This window comes from Corvus brachyrhynchos, unplaced genomic scaffold (assembly GCF_000691975.1).
Source record: "Corvus brachyrhynchos isolate BGI_N302 unplaced genomic scaffold, ASM69197v1 scaffold307, whole genome shotgun sequence".
Classification (NCBI taxonomy): domain Eukaryota; kingdom Metazoa; phylum Chordata; class Aves; order Passeriformes; family Corvidae; genus Corvus; species Corvus brachyrhynchos.
In genome coordinates this window covers 4,017,407-4,028,975 of record NW_008239288.1, presented here as the reverse complement: position 1 = coordinate 4,028,975, position 11,569 = coordinate 4,017,407, and the positions used below count along the sequence as shown (strand labels likewise).

The following is an 11,569-nucleotide window of genomic DNA, read 5'->3' as shown; positions in this document are numbered from 1 at the left end:
TTTCGCCTCTGCAGCGTCAGCAGATCCTCCTGGGTTCCATCCCAAACCCCCAGCTGGAGCTCGTCCTGGTCATGTTTGTTGTGCCTTTCATAGTCAATGTAAGTGGTGCCCCTGCAGTGCAGGGTGGGCTGGTTTGGAAATCATGGTCCACCCTCGTGGGAGTGTGCACAGGGACTGGTTGGGGGCAGCCTTGAAGTGGCTGGGACAGGGTGGAGGGGTGTGGAAATAAATATATCTGTCACAAATCTGTCGCTGCCACAGTCTCTGTTCCCAATTCCCGTCCCTTTCTTTGAGCTGCTGTGGGACTGACTGTTCACCTCTTGGAATACAACTGGGTCTTGTTAGGTGAGAGCTCATCTCAGCAGCAAGCTGTGAGCCTGAGGATGCCCAAAAACCCTTTGAGGTCCTATAGGATGGCTTGTAACCTTGGCAATCCAGTCATTTGGCTGGATGTCAAATTGTGTTACAGCAAGATAAGGTGATCAAGGTTACCCAGAACTGTTGTTCCTCTCAAAACTAGTTCCACAAAACCTCTTGAAAGCTCAGCTCTTTCCTGGTTCCCCTGGTTCTGGGTCATCCTTGACCTGCTGCTCAGTTCCTGCTAAGGTGGGAAGTGGGAACATGGTGTTAACACTGAGATGCTCCCTGGACAAGCAGGGAGTTGAACTCACTTTCAACTCATCCCATGCACATTTCAGTGAATGCAGCACTGGCAAAGTTGGACTGATCTGCCTCTCTCCACCATCCCAGCTGCATTTCCACATTAGAAAGCAAATTCTGGTCCTCAAAGAACTGACCAGGGACTGGTTCAGGCAGATGAACTTTGGATGGAGCTTGGTTCAGTGGTTTTGTTCTGGTGGAAACTTGGCCTATCATGGTCTTTTTTAATCTGGGTCTTTGACAACTGTGGAAACAATAGGACTTGTGTAAGAAGGGACCTCAGGAGTTTGACTCATCCAATCCATATGGACACAATTGATGCAGGACTTCTCCAAAAGAAGAAGTATCTGTGATTGAATGACTCTGTATTCTGGTCTCTGCAGTGTATTCATGTAACTTCTTTCTCCCCAAGGCCATTATGTTCTGGGTTGTGGACAGCTTGATCATGAGGAAATGCAAGCAGAAGAATACCCTAGACATCAATGGATCCATAGAAACTCCTCGGGCCAGGAGGACTGAGGAATCTCAGGTAAGACCAGGGATGCAAACTTGTGGGATGGTCTGTGTGCTTTACCACAGCTGTGTAACAGAACATCACATTGCCTAGACCTGAGGTGGTGCTTTATGAATGTTGGTGATCACCTTGCAAAGTCAAACTCTGTCTAACCATGAGCAATGTCACAGCCCAGGAAGTGTTGCTGAAACACTGCCCTGAATGATGACAGTATCTTGGAGGGATGAGCTGGCTTTTGCACTGATATGTGTGTGCAGGCTGAAACTGTCACTCTGAGCTTTGCTATATTTAGTTGTAATTAATTTTACCTGGGAAGAGATTACTTTCCTCACTGTAATTGTTAGCATCCTTTTTAGAGGACAAGGCTTAGCTGGGAATCCTATTTTTGTCAGCATTTGGTATTTTTTTCAAACAGATAATTGTCCCTTAGCTGGAGGAGGCTGTGTTTTGTGTAGTCTGAGTTTGACACTTAAAAGTTATGGTGGGGGAGGAAATGCTGCAGTTCCAGCAGACTTTGTTCATCTTAATGATGTGTGGCTTGTTGGGTAGGTGGCATCTGCTTCTTACTGACCTTTGGGCAGAGACCACAGTCTTGGTCCCTGGGAGGAATTCCCTTCTTTCTCCTGGCACCCAGGCCTGGTTTTAGTGTGTTCTTTGTACGACTGCTGATACCCTGCAGCTCACTGGCGAGACTTATAGAGATAAGATAATTTCTGGCAATCACAGACTGGCTCCTGGAGGAGCTTCTGCTGAGGAATTTGGGATGAACAGAAATAGCTCTTGCTCTCTGAGAGCCCTTTCATGAGGAGTAACTCAGCTCTCATGCTGATGGGTGGGATGGCCCATCACTGGTGATATTGCAGCACACACAGAGGTAGTAATGTTTTAACAGTGTGTGCTTGGCAGTCTGCACAGTAGCCAAGGCTTCTGTGTCCCAGGGGTGCAGTGGGGAAGTGGCCACTGGTCATGCAGTGTCAGAGGAATCCTGCCTCTGGCAGGGAGGGCAGACAGATGTGAGCAGCTGTTGAGATATAAGTGAGTCACTCTTCCTGGCCCTGCCTCTGGATAAACAGCTCTGGCGAGGTCACTGGTGGTAAAGGCCTGCCCTGCTCACTGGATGTGCTCCTGAAGGCCCAAGGTCAGTTAAAATTACACCAGCTCAGAAGCAGAGGTAAGGAGGTGATTTCTCTATTTGAGACAACAACCTCCTTCCCAGCTTTTGGAACCAAACCTTGCAACATCCAGTCCCATGGATGGTGGCTGCCGTGGATGGGCAGATGGAGTCACAGGTACTCCTCCTCCATGGAAACGGAGCTGGACCTCTGCCTTATTCCACTGGAACACTGCAAGTGTTTTGTGACCTCTGTCTCAGTTTTGGATAATCTGAAGGGATGGTACCTGCTAATTTCCAGATGCTCTGAAAGCCTCTTCTGGCAGGTCAACCCAGACAGGAAGTTTCAAGTGGTGGAAACAATTCCCACAATCTGCTACTTTCTGTCAGAGGTTTCTCCCATCTTCCAAGTACTTGACTGCTTTTCTCTGAAGACTTCAGCAAAAACTGAACAATGTGCAGGTCATCTGTCCACCCTGAAACCCCCTGATCCATCAGTGCAATGGAGCTACCAAGGGGACTGGTTTTTCCTCAGAGCAGTCTGCAGGGATTGTCTCCTTTGTGCCTAGGTATGTTCCTGTGCCTCTGGCCTGACAAATATTTTGGGCAGAGAAGGAAGCTAATGAAGAAATGCAGAAGTGGGTGACCTGTTTTCCAACTCTTTCTTGGCACTGGACCTTGAGGAATAGCCATAGGCTCCTGCTTCACGTGTCAGGTTCTTAAGCTGTGAACTAAAGATTGTGTTGTCAGGCTGAGCCCTACAGCTGCATTGACTGGAATTCAGACTCAAAAGCAGAAAATGAGCATTTTCTGGGCTTGTTGCTGCTAATAACCTGTTCAAGTGGGGGAATTTCTTCTCTCACTGCTGCCCAGTGGAGGAGGAAGGGGGGCTGAGGAGTGTCTCTGTAGGGCAGAGCTAATGTGTCCCATGATTTATCAGGGTTCATCAGGGCTGTCTCGCTGCAGGCGCCACCAGCTCCCCATCTCGCTGCCGACTTGAATTTCAACCCTCTGCCTATCTCACCAATGGAGTGTCATTATTTTCACATGAACTAGCAGTTTGTGTTTGGAAAACGAGGGGGAGAGATAGGAAGGAGAATTGAAAGAGTGGGCTGAAGTTAACCTGTTAAAAGCTCGCTCTCTATGTTTTCTCTTGGGGCAGCAGGAAAACTCAGCTCTGTCCTTGGCTTGATAGAGCAGCTGGGCTACAAGAAGAAACCCAACAACAGCAATGCTGCCTCTGGTGTCATTTACTGGCTCTGTGGCTGCAGCCCAGGAAGTGGCAGCCTCTTGTGGGCTTTAAAGCTCCTCTGGTGAGCCAGAGGATGAGCTCTTGCTGCTTCTTTTCCACTGAATCCCTGAAAGGGACAAACTCCCTCTGTGGTTGGAAGAACTTCACCCTTCTTTCCTCCCATGTCAGTCTTAAGCTTTGTGTTGTTTCAGTCTCGTGCTCTGCCTTGTAAATGTTCATGGAGTATTTTTTTTTTTTTTTTGCCTGTTATGGGATAGAAAAAGGTCTCTCTCTCATGCCAGCCTGCATCAGTACTGTTCAGCCGGGGGAAATGAATTCATCTGCAAGGCCCTTACTTTTGCTTTGTATGTGTCCTGCCCTTGACCCAAGGCTCTTTTCCCTTGCCCTTGTAATTCTCAATGAACTTTAGATCCTATCAGAGATTTCTTTGTTTCCTCCACTCAGGAAAACAACTCAGTTTTAATAATGTTTTATTTGATCTTTTCTCAGTTGTTGGTTTTGGTTTTTTTTTCCCCGCCAGGGAGGTGGATGAGTTTCTGTTCCTTTCCTGAAGGCTTAAATTTTTAGAGACAACCCTTAAAGTGAAAGTCCAGTAACAGTGGTACTTGTGAGAAAAATTAAGGTGAAATTAGAGGCTACTTTGAGAGGCTGGGAGGAAAGTTAATGTCCTGCATGAGGGCCTGCCTGCTCAGGATGGAGTTCAGCACCTGTCCTAATTCCCTTCATAAGAAACTCTGTATTTTGGCATTCATTAGATGAAGATACTGATAGACACCAATACAGTGCAGCTTACTTACAAGTGTTGAAACACTTAGAAACTCCAAGAGCAAGTTGGATTTGCCTGTTGCTTAGCTGAGAAACAATTTTTTTTCTTTTTTTTTGATTTTTACTTAGCTAAAACTTGTGGTGATCTCAGGTGCCAGGTCCTTACAGGGAAGATAAATGAAGGTGGGCATAGAGGTGCCTCTGGAAGGAAACTGTCCCACCTCACAGTCCTCCTGACTCATGGCAAATCATGCTGTGGAATGTGTGAGGTATTTGAGGACTGCTGAGTGAGACAGCAGCACGTTGTCCCAGGACTGGGAAACCATGTCCCACTCCCAGCTGTGCCACCAGCCTGCTGTGATCCTGACCTGGATGCATCTGCAGGTGAAGAGCCTTGTCCAAGTTGTTCTGAAAACTCTCAAATTGGAGTTTGGCTTGAAAATTATATCTGAGGGTATGTCCTGTGACTATGGTGGCAACGAGGTGCTGTCTTGTGGTGCTGCTTCCTGGGGAATTGTGGAAAGGTTACTGGGGGACTGTTGGCTCATGTGGCTTCCTACAAGTGTGTGGTGGGCAGGTAGCAGCCTGAATGGATCTGGATGCACGACACTGTGTCACTATCCCTGCTTGGCTGCAAGGGGATTTGAGTTTTCTGCTGAAACCCAAAATCACCAGTTTGTCAGGCCCCACAACGACTCTGTTGCACCCTGTCAGAGCTCAGTGAGTTCACAATGCTGCGTGTGAGTAATTAGCCACACATTTTTTCAGGTTCAACAGCATCACAATGTCAGTGTGATAAACAGAGGAAGTCTTCACGTGACAGAGATGGAAACTTTCCAGTGTGTGTCCTGAACCAAAAAAAAAATTCCTTGAGACCAATGAGGGGGACAACAAGAGATCTTAATCCAGGCTGCTGCTGTCCTTTGGGTGTCTGACTGTGAAGATAACAACACTGGATGGAAGGGGCTGGGGTGTGTGTGAGGGTGGGGAGGAGGAAATCTTCCCCTGCGGCTCTTCTGCTCCTTTGAAGTCATTGACTCACTGGAGTTTTGTTTTTCCTGTTTAGTGGTTTTGTTGCTGTGGTGACTGGCCCCGGGGTGCTGCCTGAGTGCTAACAAGTGGAGGGCACGTGAATTCCCAGCTGTGCATGGAGATACAGAGATGGAGATACCCTGCTCCTGGTTTTGCCCAAGGGATCCTGGGCTCTGGGGCAGGTTGAGCTGCTGGGGATGTTGTGTGTGTGAGCACTGGGCTGAAAGTCCATGTACCATCCCTGTACTTAGGCCTTTGAGCTGGAATGCTCCTGAGTCAGGCATAGGGAGACTTCATAGTGACAGTGCAGCTTCTCTAAGCCAAATGTGGGTGTTTGAGGAGATGGGGGTAGGATAGGGTTGAGCAAACAGCCGGGTCTGGAGCACAACTGTGATGAGGAGCAGCTGAGGGAACTGGGGATGCAGGAGAAAAGGAGGCTCAGGGGTGACCTTATTCCTCTCTACAACTCCCTGAAAGGAGGTTGTAGCCGGGTGGGCATCAGTCTCTTCTCCCAGGTAACAAGAACAGGACAAGAAGGAGTGGTCCCAAGTTATGGAAGGAGGGCTTTGATGGATCGATGCCACGTATATTCCTATGGGGTCCCTCGTGGAGCGCTCAGGCGGCGCTGCCAGCACCCACGGGGGAAGCGCCTTCACCCTCCAGGGGTTCCCCCCACCAGCCGCTCACACCCACACACAGCCTGTGCACGAACCGGAGACACAGAGGTGAGAGGGGTTCTCTGCCTGCACTGCCGAGGCGCTCAATGGAACCAACACACCCGAAGGGAGCAGGGACAAAGAACCAAGAACAGAACCCACACGTGGTTTTATCCTGAGAGCTCCTAAAGGCGGGCAGAGCATCCAAAACCAATGGTCTGAGGGCTCAGGGGCAGAAGCAAGGATGAGAGACGTAACAGGGGCCAATGGGAAAAGGGATGGGAGGGGGGAGAGGGCCAGTGACCAGCAGAATCTAGACAAAGGGAGAACTTTGTAGCACAGTGTTGTAGGGAGAGATCACTCTTAGGGTAACTTGGGGGGTGTAAAGTGGACTTAGCCACCACAACACCAAGTTGCACCAGAGGAGATTTAGATTGGATATTAAGGAAAATTTCCTTACTGAAAGGGTGGTCAGGCACTGACACAAACTGCCCAGGGAAGTGATGGAATCACCATCCCTAGAAGTATTCAAAAAACATGTGGATGTGGTGCTCAGGGACATTTAGGTTTAATGGTGAACTTGGCAGTGCTGAGTTAATGGTTGGACTCAGCCTAGGAGGTCTTCTCCAACCTCAAGGATTCTATGATTTTAATCTGTCCAGCCATGAATATTTACCCATGCACACTGCTGGCTGGCATTGGGTTTCAGCTCAGTCAGTGCAGCCATCTCCTGGATAAAATCCAGCCTTTTTTCCTCTTCCAGAGGGTGTGGCTGGACGATGCCTGCATGTGGTTCCATCTGCATCTTGTGAATGCTCCAGGCTGATGGCAGCTAGTTTAGAGCAGCCCATGGTACCTGCAGATGTGGAGTTAACTACTGAGAGTGTAGGTATTCCTGGGGGCAAAGGGCAGCCTTTGGGTCCTGAACCAAAAAAAAAGAAGTGCTTTTTCACCTCAAGCACCAGTGAGAGGTGTCACTGCTCTACTTGGGCTCCCACAATTCGGACTGAGCCAGGAGCTGCTGTGCCAGGCAGAAATTAGGTGCTGCCAGGCTAGGACACCACTCCTGAGCTGGCTGGCCATGGCTGAAACTGAGCCTGCAGCTCTGCTTGCCCTTCTGGCTGAGCTCTGGAGGTCACAAGCAGCTGGGGGCCTGGGAAAAGGTCTACATGTGGTACAGCTGTTCACAAAATATGTGGCCTTGTTTTTGTACATCTCCACTGAGGCTTCAGCCGGGCCTGAATATCCATGTGTGAGTCCTGTCCCATGGGGAACAGAGCCTTCAGCTGCCCATTCTGCTCTCAAGGAAGGGGGCTGTGACACCAGATGGTGTCTGTGCCCAAATCTGTTTGGCTGTTGTTGGAGAGATGGTCTAGATGACCTTGAGACCTTACTCATCTGCCAGAGAGGATTGGATCTGGCAGCAGACCTCTCTAGGGGTGTTTTACTCGTTCAGCAAGCACTATGGAGAAGATGTGAGACCTTTGACTCCATCAGCATCTGTCTGTTCTCCTTTCTAGGTATTGCTCTCTCCAGACATGGATTTTGACCAGTCTGAAAGCGACCAGGATATTTCAGGACTCCGGGGCACCAGCCAGAAAATGAAGCAGCCCAGCTATCAAGTGGTCATCTGACACCAGCGGGACAAGGGAGGTGGAGGAATGAGCAGCACTGTGATCCTTGAGCTGGCCAAGGAAGGGTAGGGTGGGGAATACTGGTTGACCCTTATGGATCTACAGAGATCCTTTTGCCTGCCTCATCTTAGACCTATCCTGCACTTGTCTTGGGGATGGTATCTGTGCATCCTGTACAGGCTTGAGCAGTATCTGCTTTACCTATCTGCCCCACAGGCAGGCACATTGAGGTTGGGGATACAGGGATGTAATTTCCCTGGCTGGCCAACTGGGTGTGACTTCTTTTTTTGTCAGGGCTAGAGACTGAAATGAAAAGATTGTCTGCTTTTTTATAGAAAAAGAAAAAAAAAAAAGACTATTCAGTACTACCTGAACTGTTGACACTTTTATATGCACAATGCTCAAAGGAATTGGTTTGCAATATGTATTTAAATGTCTCGAATTGGGAAGATTGTCTCAGTGGATCTGATTCTTTTTACTGTTTTATAAGGAATCCAATAAATATTTAACCTAGAATTGCTTCATACATTAAATGCCTTCATGTGCTTAATGTTCTGCACAACCCTAACACTGAAAGGGAGGAAGGGGAGCTGCTGAAATCTTTCCTGACCAGGGAAGATTGCATTTCTGCAGCAGGGCTGTTCTGGTAAACCTGCAGATGAAGAGTTTGAGCCACAGAGCTTGGTTTTTGTGGTTGAGCTGTAGGAGCTGCTTCAGTGCAAAGCCCTGATGCTGCAGCATCAGCCTGTGCTGGGCTCCAGAACAGACTCAGAGATGGATCCCAGTCACCACCTTACAAGGGAGTGTTTACTGGAAGTTGAGAACGTGCCTTTTACTTAGTTTAAAATAAATATCTGAACTGTCTGCAGGACCTGATTCAAGCTGAATCTGAAAGCCCCATTAGCCAGCCCTGATCTGCGGGCAAGGAAAGGCCTGGGGTAGTACTGCTGCTGGAAAAAGCCATGGGTCACCCCAGGACTGGCACTTTTTGCTCCAAGTGTGAAGTGCAGGGCTTTGCCCTGTTTGCTTTGCTCTTAGCAAACTGTATTTGTCTGTAAACACAAAAATGCAAAAACACTTTGCAGCTGTCCTGGGGAGAGAGTGAGCACAGAGCAGCTGCCTCACCCCACTCCCAGGCTGGATGCAGAGACAGCTGTGGAGAGACCCATCCTGAGTCCAGAGGGGGGGATAGTCCTTGGAGCAGGGATCCAGGATTCACTGGACTGGTCTCCCTAGTGGAGCTGTAGCCAGGCTTTGCTTATTGCAAGACAACTCCCCTTAAGTGATGGACAGGAATGATCTTTTCATTTTTCCCTTGCATTTTTCCCAAGAAAACAACCCTTGTTAAGGAGTAGAAAATAAAGGATTTGGATTTTCTGACTTGGATGGATTTAGATGTAAAGGCTGAGCTTGGAGCATATGAAGATATTTGGTGGGGGTTTTTTGGGGGTTTGGTTTGTTGTTTTTCTCCTGACTTCAAAGTGGTTTGAAGCCTTAGATGCAAATCAAAGTCTCGGATGCCCCTCAGTGAACTAGACACGCTTGGCTACACTTGCAGCTGTGCAGCTTTAAACTGTTTTTCTGGAAATTAAGTCCTTTTTTGTTTTTCTTCCTTAATGAAGGGTCAAAATCCTGCTTCTGCTGGCACATCAAAAGGCTTTTGGAGCACGTGGCACACAGCTCTCTGAATAGTTTATTTATATGGCTCAGTGCGGTGTGTTTCACAGCACAACTTCTGCTTGTCTGGGGAGCTGTGCACTGGTAGGGGCTGGAGTAAGTCCTGTGCTGTGTAAGGTTTTGACTGGAAATAGATTAAAATGACTTTCCCTTGGGCTTAGAAACTGGGTCCCTGTTAGGAGGTGCACTGGTATTTGGGGTTTTGCTCTTGCTATAGGGCTGCATAGTGCAACCCTGCAATGGGTGAAGAATGCAAATTTGGCCAAAGCAATGTCCTTGTCCTAAAATGGACTGTGAGTGACATGACCTTCATTTTAGCCCTTAGCTGAACCTGTCTGAGAAGGTTCTCAACAGGCAATAGCAGGACGAGTAAGATGTGGGGGAAGGTTCTCCCTCTCAGTCCTTGTGTAGCCAGTGCTGTTTCAGCAGCCCTGTTCCCTTCCCATCTCTGAAATAGTGCTGTGCAGTTGTTTCCATTGCACTCCACAGTGATTGCTCAGCCTCATTCCTGAGCTGTCTGAGCAATGCAATCTTTAGCCATATCCCTGTGAATCCAAGTGCTCTGTGACACTCTTGGAAATGAGAACAAATGCATCTCTATGCAGTTGTTGCAGTGGAGGTCTGGGAGCTCTCTGGGCTAGCATGAAGGGCTTTGAGTACCAAGCCTGAATGTATTCCCCCTCATGAGAGAGGGAAGTGTTGTGATGCCCCAAAAAATTGAAGTTTACAGTCCATGACCTGCCTTTGCTCTTGGGGCAGCAGGAGCACAAACTGTTTTCCCACGTCCTATTCTACTGTATTTAAAGTCTGTGGTTAAACTCTCATTGTAATGTGGGAGTAAAACCCTAGGGTCTGTTCTTGCCTCCTACCAAGTGTATAGAGACTACAGAACATCAGTGACCTTTAATTTTCCACTGAAATTACTTTGGTTCCCAACTTATTGTTAACTTGTGAGTGGTTCTTTCAGTCCAGCAGCATAAAACACGCACAACCTTAGCTTCAAAGCTTGTTTTATCTTTGCCAAATGAAAGCTTCACTGCAGTGTTCACTGTAAAATATTTATTGTGAAATGGATAACTGGAGCCTTAAGGAGACTTTGAGTATATTGCTCCAGGTGCTTCATATCGCTGAGAAGTTGGACTTGATCATTGCTATCTTCAGGCCCTGACAGAAATGCGTTTCCTTGGCTGGAGGAGGAGAAAGAGGAGCAATGATGCACCTGAATTATTAGCAGTAGGTGTGTGTTTGTATATATTATATACATATCTATATACAGAAGAGATGATGGGAGAGCCTAAGCCAGTCACTCCCCTTAGCAATACACATGGACAGCACAATGTGGGAGGAGAAGGAAGGGGTCCATAAGGACAGTATGGAAACACCTGCAAAACCCTGGAGTGTCTAGAAAGCCACTGCCACTGTCCTGTTGACTCTGTGCTAGTGAAATGGGAGGTTGGTTGGATGTGGGCTGTGGGTGATCTTCCTACTGTCTTCTTGGGCAGAGAAGCCAACTTCACAGCTGTTCTTCCTCATCTCTTTCTGGCCCGTGAGCAAACTGCAGAGCATTAAGCCTCTGCTATTATTCCACACTCAGGACTGTGCTGAAGGTCTTGCCTTCAGTTCTCCCTCGCAGGAGAGCTGTTTCTCAAGATAGCAGGGCCCAAAGCAGTAGTTTCTTCTTTATGTTCTGTTCCAAAGTACGAGCCTTGGCATGAGTTTTGTACTAACTGAGCTCTCCGTAAGGATCTTCCAGAGTGCAGTTAAATCTTGCTCGGTGCTTTTAGCTGTTTCCCTCTTCCAGGCAGCACATGGTGTGAGTAAGAGACCGTGCTTGCCACCTGCTCTGCTGCCACGGTGCTTGCAGCTCTAACGAGCTGATCAAGCAACTGGAAAATCACCACCCCACCCCCAGCAGCTGGAGCTCCTACAGAAACAATATGATTTAATTGTTAAATATGCAAAAAAATCAGTCAAGATTGAACCTATTTCTGTAGGTCTCTGGCAACTATTTTCTTCTAACACATGGATATAATTTAATTCCTGGAGATGCTTCCACACCCAGCCTCCCTCCTTCTCAATTCTGGAAAGGCAGAGTACACATGAGCTCAGTTTGGCCTTGCCATGTAAATGTCTTTGTGGTTGTCAAGTCCTCTTTGGACAAGTTCTCTGCTAAAACTCCCCTGTGGCTGATCTATAGCATTGCTCAGTGATGCCTCACTTTAAAATACACCACAGCCTTGCAGTTTTGGGTTTGGAGCACCACCTGCA

The 11,569-nt window shown here is 48.0% G+C and overlaps 1 protein-coding gene across 2 annotated transcripts in view; it reads left to right on the top strand.

Annotated features, from left to right (window-relative positions):
* LOC103619837 (store-operated calcium entry regulator STIMATE) overlaps positions 1–8,152 on the top strand; it is an 18,901-nt gene extending 10,749 nt beyond the window's left edge. The window contains exons 5-8 of one of the 2 annotated variants that reach the window (XR_001863987.1): positions 17–98; positions 1,073–1,189; positions 6,754–6,875; positions 7,511–7,599. Coding sequence is in view for 1 of the 2 variants with exons in the window: in XM_017740390.1 (XP_017595879.1) it covers positions 17–98; positions 1,073–1,189; positions 7,511–7,624 (313 nt within the window). In the remaining variant the exon portion in view is untranslated. Of the gene's footprint in view, positions 1–16; positions 99–1,072; positions 1,190–6,753; positions 6,876–7,510 lie in introns of both variants that reach the window. The other variant, XM_017740390.1, reaches the window with a different exon arrangement.
* Positions 8,153–11,569: the final 3,417 nt, after the last annotated feature.